The 22313-nt window shown below is 40.7% G+C and overlaps 1 protein-coding gene across 2 annotated transcripts; it reads right to left on the bottom strand.

Moving 5' to 3' along the window:
* Positions 1-160: 160 nt before the first annotated feature.
* LOC143280670 (deoxyribonuclease TATDN1-like) lies at positions 161-21664 on the bottom strand. 2 transcript variants are annotated; one of them, XM_076585403.1, is made up of 13 exons: positions 21537-21664; positions 20907-21011; positions 20334-20354; positions 19630-19674; positions 18566-18615; positions 17601-17664; positions 13236-13379; positions 7681-7723; positions 6449-6575; positions 5201-5277; positions 4378-4448; positions 3140-3272; positions 161-2038 (listed from the first exon to the last, which is right to left on the bottom strand). In XM_076585403.1, the coding sequence occupies exons 2-13, from the start codon at positions 20947-20949 to the stop codon at positions 1936-1938; spliced, it is 921 nt and encodes a 306-aa protein (XP_076441518.1). In that variant the 5' UTR covers positions 20950-21011; positions 21537-21664; the 3' UTR covers positions 161-1935. The 2 variants fall into 2 exon arrangements, with proteins under 2 accessions (XP_076441518.1, XP_076441519.1); XM_076585404.1 differs by lacking the exon at positions 21537-21664 and adding an exon at positions 21252-21356.
* Positions 21665-22313: the final 649 nt, after the last annotated feature.

A 22313-nucleotide genomic window follows, 5' to 3' on the forward strand; every position in this document is an offset into this window, starting at 1 on the left:
CAAACTTTATAAATCTTTGTGTGATTCAAAACTGAAAAATATCCCATACAGTTGAAACTATTATGATATAAAACAGTAGGACATAACTGCCGTTACAAACCCCTTCCTCCCAAAACAAACAAAACTTGCACTCAAAACTCATTCATCCAAACCAAACCACTGATGTATTTTCAGTTTTATTTTTTCTCAGATTTTAATGGGTGTAAATGTACCTGGGCTTTTTCCTGCACATCCAGTCTCCTACAAGATGTATTAACCCATTCAACCCTGGGGAGTTTACATCCTCAACAGGTTTCCCTGCCTTACTGATGTGAACAAACAACACAGAAAATAAACATCTTTTTTTTTTCCAGATTACTTGTGGATGGATCTGAAAATACTGTAGAAATTAGTTCTCTTTTTTATGGTTTATACATATCTGGAAACGTGGAAACAGTTTTAATGAAACAAATTTTGCCACCAGGGCATTGCCCGGGTGTGTGGCTGAACGAGTTGATGAAAAGAAACAAGTCACTGCTGCATTACATCAGCTCACAGAGCACTTGTGCCTATGTTATGCAGAACTTGCCACATGGAAATGACCAGTTTCACATGCAACTGGAACTTGTGGGTGTCCAGATAAGGAACGTGTACAATCAAATGACCCACACTGCCAGAGAGAGGAGCAGTAATAGTGGCCTGCAACCAACATGAACACAAGCCATGACACAAAGCAGCTTCTGGCAATGGAAGTGACTGAAAATTTCAACTAATTCTTTGTCACCATTTTTATAATGGCTTAACTCTCTCCATACGAACGGCGAAAGGGACGACGTTAACAGCGTTTCACCCCAATTACCATCATCAAAATATTGCAAGCGGAAGGCTCTTATACTGAAGAGGTGAATGTTGACAGAGAATACCACAATTCTGACGACGGAAGCTAAAGGTTGGGTCATTCAGACACCCACTGGACATCCGAGGGGTCTGTGTAGAGGAGAAGAGAGGACTGGCCGTACTGAGTGAGTTAACCCTCTTGCATTCAAATATTTCACACAGAAACTCCCTCCTTGTGTTCAGCTGTGACTGAATGTTATATTCCATCTTGCTGTGTACATGCAAGACATGGACCATCAGACCCTCGATTTGGAAAGAAGAATCCAAGCCATGGAAATGAGGTGTTACCACAAGATATTTAGCATCAAATAAACTGATCATGCACACACGAAGCTCACTGGGTTATGCTGCTGGTCAGGCATCTGCTTATATGGATTTGTTTGAACGCAGTGATGCCTTTATGAGAAACTGAACTGATACTGATCATATCACCAAAGAATGCCAACCATTAAGCAGCACTTTGGACCATATATAGATCTGCTGACATCAGTTAAGAAAAAGCTAATCTGGTAACAAGATCGAGTTGCCTTGCTATAACAAATGTCCAAGGAAAGGAGACAAGAAAAAGACAGAATAAACAATGGACTAAGAACACTGCAGAATGGAGCAGAAAACCATTTGCAGAGACCAAGGCTTCAACACACAACTGACAGATCTGGAGGAACCTGGTGAACAGTTCTGTGTGGTGCCCCACTGAATTTACACAGTTAATGTTGCCTGTGACCTGTAAGCTAAGCAGATCTTAGGTATGTGGCTTCTTCAGTTACTGTTTATTTAGAAAATAAAATATCGATGGTAATCTGCAAACGACGTGTTCCTAGGGTGGGTGATGTGACATCGCATGTTGATTCTTCTCTGGAACTTAGATTAAAGGTACAAGACATGAACACTGATAATTCATTCACTCTGCTTGGGTCAAGTTTTAAGGGAGGAAAAGGGCAAAACAGGATGAAGGAATTGCTATCAAAGTTATGTTAAAAAAACAACTGAAGAATATGGCAAAATCGTTTGCTACCATGATTGCAATGAATACACAGTTATTCTACCAAAGTATGTGCATCAAGACTGCTTGAAGAAAAGCTTCATCGTATTGTCGTACATCACAGTGGCCAACTGTTCCATGTCTTCACCCCGGGCTGCTGCAACCACTTCCAGCACTTGTCTGTCGACACACACACAATTACTCCACTGTATTAGCTTCCTATCCTGTTCGGAAAGTTGACACAGACGAAATCAATTCAGTAACAGATCTTTAAAACATATGTATGTGGTTGTATGAATTTATTTGTGTCTATGTCCAGATGTAACCAATTCAGTAATTCATCCTGCACCTTTTGATTACTTTTTGGGGGATGCTTCCCAGGGGCATTGCCCCAGTAAGGCCCTTCCCCTGTACCTGGTCAGTCAGGCAAACTTTTCAACACAAAGTGTCTCCGGATTATGGGGGGTTTGCCCCCTTACCACTACCACAGGCATGGCTGGCTATTGGCTAGACTTCAGTGTGTTTCAGACTCTGGGACCACTTCACGGATGCCAACGTTCAAATTTCCTGACCAACACTGCAGGTTTCTTTATCTCTACGCCTGGTTGACTCCAGGATGTATTACAAGAGCACAGCCTTGTCAAGCAGTCCCATAATCTAGATGGACCTCCATAGCAGCATCTTCATCACCCCTGTGACTGTTCATCATCATTGAAATCTGTGACACAGCACGTGAAAACCCAGCGAAAGTCAGAATTTAGCATCTCTGACATACATACCAAAAAAAAAAAAAAAAGAAAAAGAAAAGAGAATTGATCTATCTGTCATGATTTTTTTTTTCTGTAATTTTTTTCAAAATGGATCCCAGATCAAAATATTGTTTACTAACTGCAGTCATTTAGTGTTTTGCCACATCATCGGCTGACAGAATTTCAGAAAAGCCTGGAGTCCAATGCACTGAACAATGCAACTTAAATGACAAATGTGTGCAGCAGTACCAACAGTGCATGCACCTGTAAACATTAAGAATACCACAGTTTCACGCAGTTTTATGCTAAAATACTTACTGACAACAAAGATAAGACTTCAAAGATGCGAAATTTGTAAACAAAATGTTGATTTTCATTATTCTGACCTTGATGAGGTGTTTCTGTACATAGCTAAGAACAGCTGGCCGCCACTTGAGCCAGGTTTTCGCATGCTGTGTCACATGTAGTAAAAAAGAGTCCCAAAAATTCTGGGATGCTGAAAGGAGAAGAAAAGAATATGTGCACTACTCACATGATGTGGGCTGGCTCATTCCTCCCCTTGACGCAGCTGCCTTGCTCCCAGCGCTCCTTTTTCTTGCTGGGGAAAGTGGTCTTCACATGCTTGTGACCTGCGTGAGTGGCCTTCACCTCGCACCAAGGGGCGTCTGTCAACAACGTGTACACACGTCAAATCTCCCTTAGGACATGATAAACATTGTACGGTTTTGTATAACTATTTTTGTCAAAACAGATTTCTCTGTGTGAAATTCAAGCTGCTCTCCCCAGGGAGAGGGCATTGCAACACTCAGAGCATTACCCTTTTTTTTTTTGCTTTTTTTCTTCTGCCTGCGATTTCATTTGTTTTCCTATCAAAGTGGATTTTTCTAAAGAATGTTGCTAGGGAAAACCCTTTAGTTGCCATGGATTCTGTTACATGCATGCTGCACCTCGATTTGTCTCATCCGGATGACTCGCGTCCAGACCACCACTCAAGGTCTAGTGGAGGGGGAGAAAATAGTGGCACCAATGTGATTCGAACCAGTGCACTCAGATTCTCTTGCTTCCTAGGTGGAGGCGTTACCACTAACCCAACACTCCACGTGTCTAAGAGGAGGCACCATGGCCACTTTGAATCCAGTGTTTGTAAGTGATTGAGGTTCGAATCCCCGTTTCAACATGTTGTTTCTATAGGAAAGTCACTTTACACCCATTTTCCTCACTCCACGCAGGTGTGTATGGGTACCCAACTTCAGGTGGTTAAAGTAAAAGCGTCAAGAGGAGTGGATTGAGTGCGACCTTCCTGTGCTTAGCCCTAGACACAGCAGATATGAATCCACTTCCCTGATGCCTGTAAAAAGCAAAGGGATCTTTAACCTGACTGAAAATAAACCTATGGAAGAAACGTCACAACTAGTTGGCAAACGTCTCAAAAAACACTATTCTTTCGTTTTTCTGTGCGGAGTTGAAATCTGCCTTTATGCACATTACCTCAGTGCACCACCATCTGTTTTTCTTTGCCTTTATGTTTTTACCTGTCAATTCAAGAAAAGAGTTTAGCCAAGGGCAAGTTTTTGTTGTTGCTGTGTAATCTTTTACATCCATTAACTTCAAACTGTACACAGGATCTCAGTTTATCATCTCATGTGAAGACCAACATGAAAAAAAAAAAAAGGGTAGTGACAAGTCACAGTAGCTTTCAGGGAAAAACAACAACAAAAAAAACAGTAACAACAACATGGTAAGCAACCAAACAAACAGCCAAAAGCTCACCTGTTTCAATCATGAGAGATTCACTTGGTATGGAGCACATGACGTCCAGGTTTTCTTGCGTTTTTAGTGAACTGTCGGAGAAAACAGCTGCACTGAGCAAACCAGCGGAGGCAAGTGGAAATGGGCAGGTTGTGTGTGTGTGTGTTTGTGTGTGTTTGTGAGTGTGTGTGAGAGTGGATGTTATAAATTGTGTCTGCGCATGCACATGCATGTGTGTGTGTGTGTGTGTGTGTGTGCGTGTGTGTGTGTGTGTGTGTGCGTGTGTGTGTGTGTGTGTGTGATTACAAAAAGGGCAAAAAGGATGAGTGAAAGATGCAAGTGGTAGTTTTTATTTATTCATTTATCAAGACGTATAGCTCATATTCTTGAAGCTCTGTGTGCTTCACAATCGCACTTAAGGCATTCACTCAAACAACCCGCACACAAACATACACATATAATTAAAAACATAAGACAGAGAGGACAACTGAAATAGATCATGTCATAAAGTAAATCAAATAATGTATCAGATATTTAAGTTATAACAAGAAATAGTGATAAAAACAACAACACAAATTAGACAATTTACACACACACACACACACACACTCGCACACACACACAATTTTAAGGGGCTTCCTCCAAATTTCAACCCCTGGGATGGATGCATATATGTATTATATATATCTGTATGTCTGTGTCACTTCCATGGGGAAGTTCTTTCATAACACCCACTCATTCCAGGTTGTAACCGAGCCAATTACAGTGTCAGCTGTGGTTTTAAAGCGCTCAGAGTCTGACAGAAGATCGGTCCTATATGAGAGCCAATAATAATAATTCTCACCATCCATTAACGCCAATGTACAGTCCTTGATCAATTGCGGCTGCTGCCTCTTCCTTTGTGCCTGTGAACGAATGGACCTGCAATCAAAAGCACAACGTTCAACTGAAGTTGGTAGAGCGACCTCATGCGCCTGACTAAAAAAACAGAGTGTTCTCAGGTTTGAATCCATTATATGTACCAGGATGTTCTCTCTCCCTTTGAATGGTGGTCTGGGTGCTAGTCATTCCAGTGAGACAACAAACTGAGGTTCTGTGTGCAGTTATCACTACGCACATGTGAAAGAACCCATGACAACAGAAGGATTGACCCTGACAAAGTTATGAAGGGAAATCCACCCGTGAGTGTCCACAGGTTTCAATCTCATTTAACCATACCAGGATGTTTACTCCCCCATTGAGAGGTGGTCTGGGTGCTAGTCATTCGGATGAGACAACAGACTGACGCTCTGTGTACAGCAATCAGTAAGCACACGCAAAAGAACCCACGGCGACTAAATGGTTGACCCTGACAAAATTCTGTAGAAAAATCCACTTTGATAGTGAAGAAAACACACTGGCACACAGAAAAAAGATGATGGTGGTGCTGCACTGAAATGATAAACTCTCCCCTGGGGAAAGCTGCCCGAATTTCACACAGAGAAATCTGTTATGACAAAAAGTAATTCAATACAATACAAACGTTACACGTCATCTTAAGTTGGTCTTAAACAATAATAACTGACAAAATCACAAATGCCTTTCAGCAAACTGATCCATATGGGCTACACCACATCTGCTGAAGAAAAAAAACAAACAAACCCCCCAAAACCAACGCAAATGCCTGATCTTCACATAAATCCCATGCGCTGATTTGGCACTAAGAGCCTATGCTAGGTTTGCATGAAACATTAACATAATAATAAAGATAAAAATGAATTAAAAAAAATAATTAAAAAAATAGACAGAACATTAAGTACAACCAGTTGGCCAAACATAGTTCACACACACACACACACACACACACACACACACACACACTCTGCGTCTCTCTATAAGACTGAGTTCATGTCTACAAGAAATGTTTGCAGTAATCATAGCACATGTTCTTGCAGAGATCATAATCTGTCAGAATATATCAATATGTCAACTGCTTATCTTGAAATTATCTTCAGCCACATAAAAATCACAAACAAAATAAATGGACAAATAAATCAACAAAATGAAAAAAAATGAAAAAAAAAAAGAGGGAAAAAGTAAGATGTTTACTTACAACTCCTCCTGCAATCTTGTCTCTGTTCCTGGAGATAATCTCCATGAAGTCCTGCGCTGAGTTACGACAGTGTAGGAAGAGGGGCAGTTTTGTGGCCTCTGCTGCTTCCATCTGTCTTTCAAAATACCTGCCAGTCATAAGGGGAGGTCTCTGAGTTACGACAGTGTAGGAAGAGGGGCAGTTTTGTGGCCTCTGCTGCTTCCATCTGTCTTTCAAAATACCTGCCAGTCATAAGGGGAGGTCTCTGAGTTACGACAGCGCTGAGTTACGACAGTGTAGGAAGAGGGGCAGTTCTGTGGCCTCTGCTGCTTCCATCTGTCTTTCAAAATACCTGCCAGTCATAAGGGGAGGTCTCTGAGTTACGACAGTGCTGAGTTACGACAGTGTAGGAAGAGGGGCAGTTTTGTGGCCTCTGCTGCTTCCATCTGTCTTTCAAAATACCTGCCAGTCATAAGGGGAGGTCTCTGAGTTACGACAGCGCTGAGTTACGACAGTGTAGGAAGAGGGGCAGTTTTGTGGCCTCTGCTGCTTCCATCTGTCTTTCAAAATACCTGCCAGTCATAAGGGGAGGTCTCTGAGTTACGACAGTGCTGAGTTATGACAGTGTAGGAAGAGGGGCAGTTTTGTGGCCTCTGCCGCTTCCATCTGTCTTTCAAAATACCTGCCAGTCATAAGGGGAGGTCTCTGAGTTACGACAGCGCTGAGTTACGACAGTGTAGGAAGAGGGGCAGTTTTGTGGCCTCTGCCTCTTCCATCTGTCTTTCAAAATACCTGCCAGTCATAAGGGGAGGTCTCTGAAGTTCACTTCATGTCGTACAACCTGAAGGACTGACTTGTGTTGTTTTTTTCTCAGCTAATTGCACAGACATGAATTTAGAAAGACAAACTGATTTGCTGGATGGACATAATTATAACAGGCAGATAGGTACAGAGAGAAAGATTGTCAAAAAAAAAAAAAAAAAAAAAAAGAAGAAGAAAGAATTATTTACTGCTGCTATTACTTATTCATCTATTATTTTTCTAGATAGAAAGACATGTATGTATGTTCTATGTGGTAATAAATATGGTTGTGCGTAAGCAAACTTATGCGATGGGATCAAATTTCAACAATTACCTAAGTCACAGAAATTAAGACCTGACCCATAAATCTTAAATAAATATTTCACCATCATGCTCTAAAAATTTTTTTTAAATTCGGTTAATTAAAAACAACAACAGCAACAACAACTTACTTTCTTTGAACTTCTGGAGGACAGAATTGTGTTCTGTCATAATCTGCAACCAATGACACAAACTGTTTCATGTTAGAAAGAGAACGGAAATATCATTTATATGACATATATATATCTTAAACTCTCTCTTGTGAAGGCATCTAAACATTCAAAAGCACAGAGTTCTCTATGATTATGTCACAAAGATGATTTCTATCGCTCATTCATTTTCAAATCTATGATTATGTCATAAAGATGATTTCTATCGCTCATTCATTTTCAAATCTAAATTTATAAATTTTCAGAAAAATGCATATAAAGAAAAACAAAAGAAAGCACACACATGAAACTTGCTATCAACATGCAACTCCAAATTAATATTTTTTTAACAATTCTTTTACATGGAACATCTGCACTGATTGGGTTGTCTAAATAGGAAATTTTCTATCTAAAATTACGTTTAAATAACATACTTACCGTGACCCAACTAGTGCAGACTCCGGCAGGGGTCTGACATTCCTGTCCTGTGCAAACTACTATCCGCCTATGCGGAGAAAAAGAGAGCAACTACGGCCGATAACCTCCCGAAAGTAGGTAACCTCCCCTTTGTCCCGCTAGCTAGCGCCCTCTTTTTCCGGCAGCCATCTCGACACCTGTTCCTGTGCTCCGCATACGGCTAAGTTTTTTTCGTATTTCTTTCTGTCTGTCGACTCCTTGGCGTCCTTGTTGTTTATCTAATTATGCCTTCCAACAGGTCGCATGATTATGTAGCTCGATTGGGCGATCGGGCTAAGATTAAGGCACGATCGCAATCGATTCGCGAACACCCTGGGCCCTCTTGTCTAAATTACTTGTTTGTGCATGAACATGGCCAGGTTTATGCAAAACAAGAGGCACAGAAAGACATACCAAAGTACATAGATCACTCTCACCTAATGTGGAGTGTGGGCCTGGTGGCAAGGCGTCTGCCTAGGAAGCCAGAAAATCTGAGTGCATTGCACTGGTTCCAGTCCCACAGTCACCAGTATTTTCTCCCTCTCCACTAGACCTTGAGTGGTGGTCTGGATGTTAGTCATTTGGATGAGATGATAAATGAGGTCCCGTGGGCAGCATGCACTTAGCGCACATAAAAGAACCCATGGCAACAAAAGGAGTTGTCCCTGGCAAAATGTTCCAGAAAAATCTACTTCCGATATGAAAACAAATAAAATTGCAGGCAGAAAAAAACAAACAAACAAAACAAGCGAGGCAAGGCCTAAAGACTCACTGTGATACACTTAAAAGAAGTAAAATAATAAATAAATAAATTTAATCGTTAAAATGTCTTCTGTATTTTTTATTAATAAGCTTTGGGTTAAAAAAAAAATCCCCAAAACAAACAAACTAAAGGGCATTATTATGTAAATGTTTTTAATCCGACTGCTCTTGTATTTTTCCATTTGAAGCCCTTTTGTCACCTGTCTGTTGTATAAGCGCGTTGGGTTACGCTGCTGGTCAGGCATCTGCTTGGCAGATGTGGTGTAGCGTATATGGATTTGTCCGAACGCAGTGACGCCTCCTTGAGCTACTGATACTGATACTGTTGTATCTATGTATCTAATCTCTTTCTTCTTCTTCTGTCACCTGTCTGTTGTATCTATGTATCTAATCTCTTTCTCCTTCTTCTCCATCACCTGTCTGTTGTATCTATGTATCTAATCTCTTTCTCCTTCTCCATCACCTGTCTGTTGTATCTATGTATCTAATCTCTTTCTCCTTCTCTGTCACCTGTCTGTTGCATCTATGTATCTCATCTCTTTCTCCTTCTTCTCTGTCACCTGTCTGTTGTATCTATGTATCTAATCTCTTTCTCCTTCTTCTCTGTCACCTGTCTGTTGTATCTATGTATCTAATCTCTTTCTCCTTCTTCTCTGTCACCTGTCTGTTGTATCTATGTATCTAATCTCTGTCTTCTTCTCTGTCACCTGTCTGTTGTATCTATGTATCTAATCTCTGTCTTCTTCTCTGTCACCTGTCTGTTGCATCTATGTATCTAATCTCTTTCTTCTTCTTCTCTGTCACCTGTCTGTTGTATCTATGTATCTAATCTCTTTCTCCTTCTCTGTCACCTGTCTGTTGTATCTATGTATCTAATCTCTTTCTTCTTCTTCTCTGTCACCTGTCTGTTGTATCTATGTATCTAATCTCTTTCTTCTTCTCTGTCACCTGTCTGTTGTATCTATGTATCTAATCTCTTTCTCCTTCTTCTCTGTCACCTGTCTGTTTTATCTATGTATCTAATCTCTTTCTCCTTCTCTGTCACCTGTCTGTTGTATCTATGTATCTAATCTCTTTCTTCTTCTTCTCTGTCACCTGTCTGTTGTATCTATGTATCTAATCTCTGTCTCCTTCTTCTCTGTCACCTGTCTGTTGTATCTATGTATCTAATCTCTTTCTTCTCCTTCTCTGTCTGTTGTATCTATGTATCTAATCTCTTTCTTCTTCTCTGTCACCTGTCTGTTGTATCTATGTATCTAATCTCTTTCTCCTTCTCTGTCACCTGTCTGTTGTATCTATGTATCTAATCTCTGTCTCCTTCTCTGTCACCTGTCTGTTGTATCTATGTATCTAATCTCTTTCTTCTTCTCTGTCACCTGTCTGTTGTATCTATGTATCTAATCTCTTTCTCCTTCTCTGTCACCTGTCTGTTGCATCTATGTATCTAATCTCTTTCTCCTTCTTCTTCTGTCACCTGTCTGTTGTATCTATGTATCTAATCTCTTTCTCCTTCTCTGTCACCTGTCTGTTGTATCTATGTATCTAATCTCTTTCTTCTTCTTCTCTGTCACCTGTCTGTTGTATCTATGTATCTAATCTCTTTCTTCTTCTTCTCTGTCACCTGTCTGTTGTATCTATGTATCTAATCTCTTTCTTCTTCTTCTCTGTCACCTGTCTGTTGTATCTATGTATCTAATCTCTTTCTCCTTCTTCTCTGTCACCTGTCTGTTGTATCTATGTATCTAATCTCTTTCTTCTTCTCTGTCACCTGTCTGTTGTATCTATGTATCTAATCTCTTTCTCCTTCTCTGTCACCTGTCTGTTGTCTCTATGTATCTAATCTCTTTCTCCTTCTTCTTCTGTCACCTGTCTGTTGTATCTATGTATCTAATCTCTTTCTCCTTCTCTGTCACCTGTCTGTTGTATCTATGTATCTAATCTCTTTCTTCTCCTTCTCTGTCACCTGTCTGTCTGTATCTATGTATCTAATCTCTTTCTCCTTCTCTGTCACCTGTCTGTCTGTATCTATGTATCTAATCTCTTTCTCCTTCTCTGTCACCTGTCTGTTGTATCTATGTATCTAATCTCTTTCTTCTTCTTCTCTGTCACCTGTCTGTCTGTATCTATGTATCTAATCTCTTTCTTCTTCTTCTCTGTCACCTGTCTGTTGTATCTATGTATCTAATCTCTGTCTCCTTCTCTGTCACCTGTCTGTTGTATCTATGTATCTAATCTCTTTCTTCTTCTTCTGTCACCTGTCTGTTGTATCTATGTATCTAATCTCTTTCTTCTCCTTCTCTGTCACCTGTCTGTTGTATCTATGTATCTAATCTCTTTCTTCTTCTCTGTCACCTGTCTGTTGTATCTATGTATCTAATCTCTTTCTTCTTCTTCTGTCACCTGTCTGTTGTATCTATGTATCTAATCTCTTTCTTCTTCTTCTCTGTCACCTGTCTGTTGTATCTATGTATCTAATCTCTGTCTCCTTCTCTGTCACCTGTCTGTTGTATCTATGTATCTAATCTCTTTCTTCTTCTTCTGTCACCTGTCTGTTGTATCTATGTATCTAATCTCTTTCTTCTCCTTCTCTGTCACCTGTCTGTTGTATCTATGTATCTAATCTCTTTCTTCTTCTCTGTCACCTGTCTGTTGTATCTATGTATCTAATCTCTTTCTTCTTCTTCTGTCACCTGTCTGTTGTATCTATGTATCTAATCTCTTTCTCCTTCTTCTCTGTCACCTGTCTGTTGTATCTATGTATCTAATCTCTTTCTTCTTCTTCTCTGTCACCTGTCTGTTGTATCTATGTATCTAATCTCTTTCTCCTTCTTCTCCAGTCACCTGTCTGTTGTATCTATGTATCTAATCTCTTTCTCCTTCTTCTCTGTCACCTGTCTGTTGTATCTATGTATCTAATCTCTTTCTCCTTCTCTGTCACCTGTCTGTTGTATCTATGTATCTAATCTCTTTCTTCTTCTCTGTCACCTGTCTGTTGTATCTATGTATCTAATCTCTTTCTCCTTCTTCTCTGTCACCTGTCTGTTGTATCTATGTATCTAATCTCTTTCTCCTTCTCTGTCACCTGTCTGTTGCATCTATGTATCTAATCTCTTTCTTCTTCTTCTCTGTCACCTGTCTGTTGTATCTATGTATCTAATCTCTTTCTCCTTCTTCTCTGTCACCTGTCTGTTGTATCTATGTATCTAATCTCTTTCTTCTTCTTCTCTGTCACCTGTCTGTTGTATCTATGTATCTAATCTCTTTCTCCTTCTTCTCTGTCACCTGTCTGTTGTATCTATGTATCTAATCTCTTTCTCCACCTTCTCTGTCACCTGTCTGTTGTATCTATGTATCTAATCTCTTTCTTCTTCTCTATCACTTCCCCTTTCTTTATCCTTTGTCGTTGTTGTGTGTTGTTATTGTCGCCTTTGTTTTATTTCTCGTCTTCCTCTTTTTCATCCTATGTTTGAATACATGTATGCGATATGTCCTTTGTTGCTGTTGTTGATGTACTTGTCCAGGTCAGGTCAGGTCATTAGATCTGCTACTGGTAACCTGTAATCCAGTACAACCTGTTCAGGGTCGGGTTGCCGACGACTAAACCGGCACTTCCACCGCTCCCTTCTGGGACTGGTGAGGCGGGTGGCTAGACACCCTTATGGAGATCCATAAAAGGGCGTCGGCTCAGGAGAGCCACTGACGGCCATCTAGCTCCACCATGCTGTGTGCATGCCACACGCAGTTGGCCCCCGGGATGTGTCTACCCATGTATGCGAAGTCTGGATCCGGCAGAATCTGCGGAAGAAACCTATCGGTTCAACGGAGAGGAAGGCGGTTACAGCAACGCACTGTGGAGTGCAGAGAGCAAGATGAGACACCAAAAGGATATCTTGGTCATCCACTGCATCCGTGCTCATCCTCCAGTCGTCTCGACTTAGTCTTGCCACTGGAAATTGGTGGACCCGGACGAGAGAGTGAGGTCGACGTTGCGCAACTCCTCTTCACTTTAAACAAACTCATCGCGCAAGTCATCAGTCATCCAAAATGACCTTTCATTCATCCTTGTTGTACTTGTTATTGTCGCCTTTGTCTTATTTCTAGTCTTCCTCTTTTTCATCCAATGTTTGAATACATGTATGCGATAATATGTCCTTTGTTGCTGTTGTTGTTGTTGTACTTGTTATTGTCAACTTTTTCTTATTTCTCTTCTTCCTCTTTTTTTTTTATCCAATGTTTGAATACAAGTATGCGATAATATGCATTTTAAAAAACTGGATAAAAAAAAAAAAAAAAAAAAAAAAAAAAAAAATCCTACTCACCCAGTCCGCATTCTCCAAATGCCACCACTTTGGGACTGCTACGAGCAAGATCAATCAGGTCAGCCAGGTACTTGTCTGGGTCACCACTCGACTCAAATTCACTGCAACGGGTCGGGTGACATCCCACGGTACTGTACAGCTGGTCTGCAGTAAACGTTACAAAAAAAAAACAAAAGGATAAAAAAAGAAAAAGTACAAAATAAGTGAAAAATGCCCAATTTATCTATCTTTTCTATTCACAATTATGCAATAGCCGAGTGGTTAAAGCGTTGGACTATCAATCTGAGGGTCACGGGTTCGAATCACGGTGACGGCGCCTGGTGGGTAAAGGGTGGAGATTTTTACGATCTCCCAGGTCAACATATGTGCAGACCTGCTAGTGCCTGAACCCCCTTCGTGTGTATACGCAAGCAGAAGATCAACTACGCACGTTAAAGATCCTGTAATCCATGTCAGCGTTCGGTGGGTTATGGAAACAAGAACATACCCAGCATGCACACCCCCGAAAACGGAGTATGGCTGCCTACATGGCGGGGTAAAAAAAACGGTCATACACGTAAAAGCCCACTCGTGTGCATACGAGTGAACGCAGAAGAAGAAGAAGATTTATGCAATAATGTTAACTGCATTTACTATTACCAGTCGTGATTTTGCTACTATTATTATCAATATCATTATCAGTGGTAATATTCTATTAAGTTTTTGCTGGTTTGCTTCTGATTAGACAGATGTACCAGATTTTGCTTGGTGTTTCATTATTCCTTGTCTAACAAGTCTCATTATTTGATCCAAAAATGAAATGGACTCAAGTTTCCTTTATGGTGGTTATATATATGTACATGTATGTGTATGTATATATGTATATGTGTGTGTGTGTGTGTGTGCATGAATGTATGTATATATGTATGTATGTATATGTATGTATATATATGTTTGTTTTTTTTCCTGTTATTTTGACTTAAACAAAAAGTACCTTAGTGTAATGAAACTTGTGAAATGTGTTAATTGGATGATATGCTATTGTTTTTGTTGTTGTTGTTTTTTGTTTGTGTTTTTTTTTTCTTTTTCTTTTTTCCTGCTTTTTTTTTTCTTCCGTACTTTGTTATATATAAAAAAACAACAACCCAACCTTTGCAATGTATGTTTCTATGTCGAGAAATATAATCTTCTGTGCAAGAGATAAAAAAAAAGGGTTAAAGGTCTTTAACGGCCATCAGGGGCAGCATGGGCGGATAGTTTGCACAGGACAGGAATGTCAGACCCCTGCCGGAGTCTGCACTAGTTGGGTCACGGTTAAGTATGTGTAATTAAAGGGGTTAAAGATCTTTAACGGCCATCAGGGGCAGTGAATTCATACTCCACTGTGTCAAAAGCTTGGAAAAGGAAGGCATGGTCCTACACCTCTCCTTCCACTGTTTTGTCTTTCCTAAATAAAGTGCTGATGAGAAACACTTCGCTCACAGATTTAAAGAACGCTGTTACGGAGTGCCACAATCTGATTTCCTCGTGCAGGGGAGTTCAAGTGCTTCTGTTTATTTGCACGTGTTTTTTGTCCTGGTCAGTGAGTTTTGTTTTTTTTTGTACTGGTCAGTGAGGATATTTTTCTCTGCCCGGTTTAACTGGCTGGGGAAAACAGTCTGTCGCAGAGGCTTGGAAGGGAAAGGTCTCGCTGTTGGTGCTCTGTGGTTCTGGCTACAGAGTTCTGGGGCAGACGTAGAGACAGCCCAGTCCAAGGAGACGGGATCAACCCACTGTCCGAGGAGACGTGGTAGCGGCCCAGTCCGGGGAGACTGGAGCGGGACAGACCTGGCTGAGGTCTGGTGAGGCTGGTGCAGCCTCGAGACAACACGTGTCTTGAAGACTAAGACACGTCCGAAGGAACCAAGAAATTTGTGTGTGCAGCACAAGTCCCGAGGTGATATGTGTGTTGACTGTTCAGTTTGGGGGCCCTCAAAAACATTGAACAGAAGTCAGCATTCCCCAGACTGTTCACAGGGATCGCGCTAGACTTTTTCAAAACGCGTGCAGGTTACGCAAAGTCGGCAAAAAAACGCGTAAGTTAGAGTCAGAATTGCGTCAGACCTATGACACTAAATCAAAGGTTTACTCACCTATTTTCGCCGCTCACGTCGGCGCTGAAATTCACCGCAACCCCTAACAATCAGTTCGTTGCACTGGCTCAATGCTGGACCTTCCATTGCAATGCGCAACAGCGTGTCCACATGCGCATCTGTCAGTCTTGATCGGTCAGCAGTTTTGATCATATTTTGCCAGCTGAAACCTCTCTCACAAGGAACAGAGCTGACAGGGACTGTCAATGCAATGTTCGCCAGCACAGCAAAATCAGGATATGTTGCGTCATAATCCATGATGACGACTTTGCAGGCTTTCTCGAAACTGGTCACGCCCTGTAATGACGCCACTCTGTTCCAAAACTCCTCAGCTAAGCAGTGTTGTGTGCGCGGGTACTCTGTTAATTGGCTGTAGCTGTTAAGAGTCACGTAGGCATCTCGCAGTGCTCCGCATGCACAGACACTTTGTCTTGTACCGTCTGATTCAGTATCGCAAACCTAGCTGCCAAGTCAGTCCTAAGTTGCATTGATACGGCTTGGAGTAAAAGTTGTTTTGCGTAAGTGTTACGCGTGAGCGCTGTGAAAATGCGTCAGCGAAAATCAAAATGCGTCAAATACGCGAAAAACATGCGTTAATGCGATCCCTGTGTTCAGTTTGGGGGCCCTCAAAAACATTGAACAGAAGTCAGCATTCCCCAGACTCAAAATTGGATGCCTACATTTGTGTGTGAATGTGCGTGTGTATATTATTTGCTTATTAAGCAGAACAATATGTGAATCTTTTTTGGTTAAATTATATAGGCTCAGGGGCAATACCTTGTGTCTGTTTTGTTTTCGGAAGAGTGCAGGAGATTGAGACTGAACTCGCAAGTGAATGTTTGTTGACTCCCTTTAGTCTAGTCTGTCTTCAACTCTCTTGCGCAACAAACGTCTACAGAGTTTGTTAACGACATTAATACGCGCATGTGTCAGAAAGCAAACGTTCTGAATTCTATCATCCGTTCCAAAACTGCCTTTGAATGGAAAAAATCCTTTGATAACATTAATACCAAAAATTCTATAACAATTCTTGCATGTTTCAGAATGGGTGTTTTGGCTACAAAGAGCCACATCTACTGCTTTTATTTCTCCCCCAGTTGGTCAAGTGACCTCTTTCTTTTGATGATTGTCAAGATGAATTTCATGTACTGTTTGAATGCCCAGACTACAGCGACCTCAGGCTGAAATACTCCATAAAAAGTACAAAGTCAAACATAATATGATGTCAGCAATGTGCAAATATTTTGAAAGGTGGACTTGATATTCAGGTGAATCTAAGTTTCTTCTTTTGGCTTTTACTTGTATTTGTATTTGTATTTGTTTTTATCACAACAGATTTCTCTGTGTGAAATCTGGGCTGCTCTCCCAAGGGAGAGCATATCACTACACTACAGCGCCACCCATTTTTTTTTTTGGTATTTTTTCCTGCGTGCAGTTTTATTTTTTTTCTTATCAATGTGGATTTTTCTACAGAATTTTGCCAGGAACAACCCTTTTGTTGCCATGGGTTCTTTTACATGCACTAAGTGCATGCTGCACATGGGACCTCGGTTTAACGTCTCATCCGAATGACTAGCATCCAGACCACCACTCAAGGTCTTGTGGACGGGGAGAAAATATCGGCGGCTGAGCATAGGGAACACTCATGAAGACAATAATATCAAAAGGCATTTATGTAATGTATCATGTCTGTACCAACGACTAACTAATGAAGAAAAATATAATTCTTAATTGCACACACACACACACAGACACACATACACACACAGAAATAAATATTGGACACAAAACAGAAACGCCAAAGAATCGACAGACAGATAGAAAATGCAAAAAACTTAGCCGTATGAAGTGCACAGGAACAGGTGTCGAGATGGCTGCCGGAAAAAGAGGGCGCTAGCCAGGGGGGACAAAGGGGACGTTACATACTTCCGGGAGGTTATCGGCCGTAGTACTTTCATTTCCTCCGCATAGGCGGATAGTAGTTTGCACAGGACAGGAATGTCAGACCCCTGCCAGAGTCTGCACTAGCTGGGTCACGGTTAAGTATGTGTAATTAAATATGTTTTGTCATCACCTTTTCAGAGGCCTTCACTAAGATGATTTTTAATTGCACATACATACACACACACACATACAAACACACACTAACCCATATGTACACACGCACACACACACATAGCATGCAAACACACAGCATGAAAGCATGCACACACACTAAACTGTCCAAGCAGCGAATCTGTAGTCTGTTTCTTACCTTCTGTTTTTGCCAGTTCCAAGGCACCTTTAGAGTCCTTCAAACTCCCACCAGTGATCATGATCTGCATAATAATATAATTAATTCTCATAATTTGACAACAATTTTAGTTTACCTCCCTCCCCACCCCACCCAAAAAAATACACAACAATTCAATTAAAGAATAAAATAGTTTGTTCATCCATACAAATACAATGAACACTGGATCCGATATTGTCAGGAATCATTTATTTGTATGATGCACAATGCTACCATTGGACATAGTGAAAGGACCTGTATTCATATTCTATTACTTTAAAGAGCTTGAAATGCTAAAAAAAAACCCAAAAAACCCAAAAAAGCATAAACTTTAACAACACAACTGAGAAAGTAATATTTAGTAAGACTATCACATGACGTTTGCAAAGATGATGCACAAATTTGCATGAACATGATTGCTTTTGTCGACTGGTCATCAATCCATTAAAAATATCATTATATTAATAACAGCTATAATATACCTCAGCCCTCACTCTTGTACTGCTTTTCAATCATGAGGGAAGGGAGGGAAGAAAACAAAAGAAAAACAAGCAAAACAAAAGCACAAAAACCAAGGTCCCATGTGCAGCATGCAACTGGCGCACGTAAAAGAACCCACAGCAACAAAACGGTTGTCCCTGGCAAAATTATGTAGCAAACTCCACTTTGATAGGAAAACAAATAAAATTGCAGGCAGAATGGGTGGCGCTCTCAGTGTAGCAACGCGCTCTCCCTGGGGAGAGCAGTCCAAATTTCACACAGAGAAATATGTTGTGACAAAAAGAGCAATACAATACAATTTCACACTGAAAAGTCTGTTGCAAAAATAAAGAATAAACTGCACAACACTACACTTCACAACACTACACTACACACAATACTCTATCTGTCTGTCTCTCTGTCACAAACACACACACACTCATGATGTTCATACATTAAATCAGCACCTTTTCCATTCCAATATCAGCAGCCCTCTGAAGAACGTCTTTGAAATCATCTGAAACAAGCAGTAAACTGGAAACATGTAGCTGTGTTGTAAACAGAACAATACTGCGTGGTTGTTTCAAGTTTCATTCATTTCATCCTCAGAAAACACTCGGATGAACTTTTGAACAATGAACTTCATCTTATCCTAAATATTCAATGCAGCGAGGTCTGCACACAAACAGGTTTGACTGATTGATTGATTGATATGGATTCTTATTATAGCGCCTATCCTCCGTCGGAGACCAAGCTCTACACGCTTTACAAACACGGGGTTATTTGCACAACAGGCTGCCTACCTGGGTAGAGCCGACTGACGGCTGCCACTTGGCACTCATCATTTGTTTCCTGTGTCATTCAATCAGATCACAGGCACACACACGTACATACTCAGACGCACATGTAACATTTTACATGTATGACCTTTTTTTTAAAAAAATCATATTTAAAAAATTCATTTACCGTGTAGGCAGCCATACTCTGTTTTCGGGGGTGTGCATGTTGGGTATGTTCTTGTTTCCATAACCAACCGAACGCAGACATGGATTACAGGATCTTTAACATTTGTATTTGATCTTCTGCATGTGTATACACACGAAGGGTGTTCAGGCACTAGCAGGTCTGCACATACGTTGACCTGGGAGATCAGAAAAATCTCCACCCTTTACCCACCTGGCGCTGTCACCAAGATTTGAACCCAGGACCCTCAGATTGAAAGTCCAACACTTTAACCACTGGGCTATTGCATCCGCCGAGAGGTGCAGGGTGAAATTGCGTGGAGGGGACAGTGTATGCAAGGAGAGAGCAGAGACAATGAGAGTGGTGCTTATCAGCCTGGGAAAGGTTGGTGGTTTACATTCCTTAACCATGGTGCTTGAGTTATATCTAGAGTTGCTGCAATTGTTTGTGTTGGCTATACTCCGCAGTTAACTATGAAACAAAAACTAGATTATCACAACACATACACACTAACACAAACACACACACACACACACACACACATATACACACAAAAGCAGTAACTGACCTTCATGTTTTTTAGATCCATGATATTGTCCACGAAATACAGGATCTGTAATAAAATAATAAAATCTTAGCTGTTGTGCAGTAGTATGCTCTGCTTGATGTTGCTGTGTATTATTTTAATTTCACCTTATTACTTTTTCAAACTTTCCTGCCTTTTCTTTGGGAACTGCCAGTGTAGGAATAATTACTATATTTGATTGAAAACTTATTCTTGGTGGAAAAAAAAATTAAACATATGATGAATTAAATCTACCTGAAAACCACTATCCTCAGGGAAAACAAAGTTTAAAGTTGAAACACATGATAAATTACATTTGACTGGCTGAAAAGTTTTATCCTTGGTAAAAAACCAAATTTCATTCACACACACACACACACACACACACACACACAAGAAAGGCAGAATTTTTTCACAGATTCACTTTGTTTACAAAATTCAGTCAGAACCACTAGTTTATAGAAGCAACCAATAAATTTCTAGATGTATTTAATATGTAAAGTGCACATTTTCACATGAAAATACATATTTCAAACAATTGGCTAAAAAAAAAAAAAAAAAAAAAAAAAAATATATATATATATATATATATATATCTGTGTGTCTGTGTGTGTGTGTGTGTGTGTGTACATGTGTGTGAAGACATTGTGCTCAACAGATTAAATTGATTTGCACCTAAAAACGCAACTTCAACACGTTCTTCTCACCTGTAAGATTTGCTCCAATGTCTGGAAATAAAAGTGGAATGTCAGTCATTATAGAACCAGTCAGATCAGAATGGCCATGAAACAAGCAACAGAAACAATCAATGGTGGGCAGAGGCCATGGGACTAGGGGTACAGGTGTGTGTGTATGTGTGTGTGTGCATGTGTGTATGTGGGGTGGGGGGGGGGGGGGGGCTGCAAGCATGTCTCTTGTGACATGTTTGAGAACTGAGGTACTGACTAATTGTGTGTGTGTGTGTGTGTGTGTGTGTGTGTGTGTGTGTGTGTGTGTGTGTGTGTGAGTTCTTTATTTTCAAAGATAACATGCTACTAGTATTACCAATATTTTTTTTTTAATTACAATTGACATACATTACTAACCCTTGCTTGGGTCAACACTATATACGACTTCAAGTAGTACTTGACACAAGAAAATAATAATTAAACTGAGAAAAGTTTCAAATGAACAACACACAGGCTTGAGCCAGGAAAAAAACAGTCAGGATGACTGGGATCAAGACAGAAATTTACACACACACACACACATACTTTTTCTATCTCTCACTCTCTACGTACCAATGAATTTGAGCACTTTTGATCTGACAACGTTTGAGGCCATGCTGATGCCTCGTGCCTAGCTGATGCCCGGCTGATGCGTAGTGATTAAGTTGTTCACGTCGTCTGCAAATACAAAAACAAAGATAACTAAGCTTCGTGACCAGCCTCAGCTGTCAACAAGCAGTATTTCACTGATAAATAAACGTGTATAAAGTGAACTAACTAATTAGAGCAGTATTTCATTGATAAATAAATGTGTATAAAGTGAACTAACTCAGACGTATTAATAACGTTCCAACAATCACGATTCGCAGACCCAGCTGTGTTTTGAAGCAGTTACATAGTGACCATCAACACAAATACCTCGGATGTTAGCCTTGTCTCCAGGATTGTGCCGCGAAACGCCAAGAGTAGGCAAAACCATAAATTACAGCAATGTCGGGTATGAATGTGAGAGTGAATGTTTAGGTAAGTAGTGGGTAGGGGGGGAGTGCTGGAAGGAGGGCGCGGCGGCGGCGGCGGGGGGGGGGGGGGGGGGTGCCAGGGGCCATCAATAGGATGCCTGTCTGTCACTTCTCGTCCCCTCTGATCCAGTTAAGCTTAGTGGGCAGGAGGGAGAGTGCGAATGTGATTGGAGTAAATGTTTACCTGCAAGATGTCTTCCAAACAGGTATAAAATCAATCCACATAGAACTTTTTTTTTTCTTCAAGCAACTGGTTTGCGGAACCCCCCCCCTAATATGTGGCAAAATAATCAACGTGTTGCTGTGTCTGCTGTTGAAACACTGTGGCAACTTTTTCGTCTTTTTACAGATATGAGAACAAAAACGTGCATCTGCAACATAGACATGTATAAACATATATCACAGTGTTCTCCAGTGGCGATAGAGTGATTGACGCGAAAGGTTGGGGGTGGGTGGGGGTGGGGAATAAATAAATGAGATGGCATAAAAGGAGTGAGGAATGGAGGGGGAGGGGGGGGGGAACTGGTGCTTAAATACCTTGACTGATTATGATGATGGTGATAATGATGATGACCATTATCTTTATAACAAAACATAAATATTATACAACACCTCGAATGTTGTGAAGTCTACACTTACACATGAAAATAACAGGTAGAAACTTTTTTTGAGGGATGGGGAAGAGGTGTGAATTGGTGGCTGGGTAGTGAACCTACATTACACATATTCTCCAAACAATGCGTGTGCATGCACATGTGTGTGTGTGTGTGTGTGTGTGTGTGTGTGTGTGTGTGTGTGTGGGTGTGCATGCATACACACACTTACTACAGTCACGAATGCACGTGCACACACGTACATACACACTTGTACGTACACAGAAGGACATACACACAAAAACAGATATATGCACTATGTTTAAACATAAACACACATACATATGAGCAAGTACAAATGCATGCAT

Source organism: Babylonia areolata, chromosome 3, assembly GCF_041734735.1.
Source record: "Babylonia areolata isolate BAREFJ2019XMU chromosome 3, ASM4173473v1, whole genome shotgun sequence".
NCBI classification, from domain to species: Eukaryota; Metazoa; Mollusca; class Gastropoda; order Neogastropoda; family Buccinidae; genus Babylonia; species Babylonia areolata.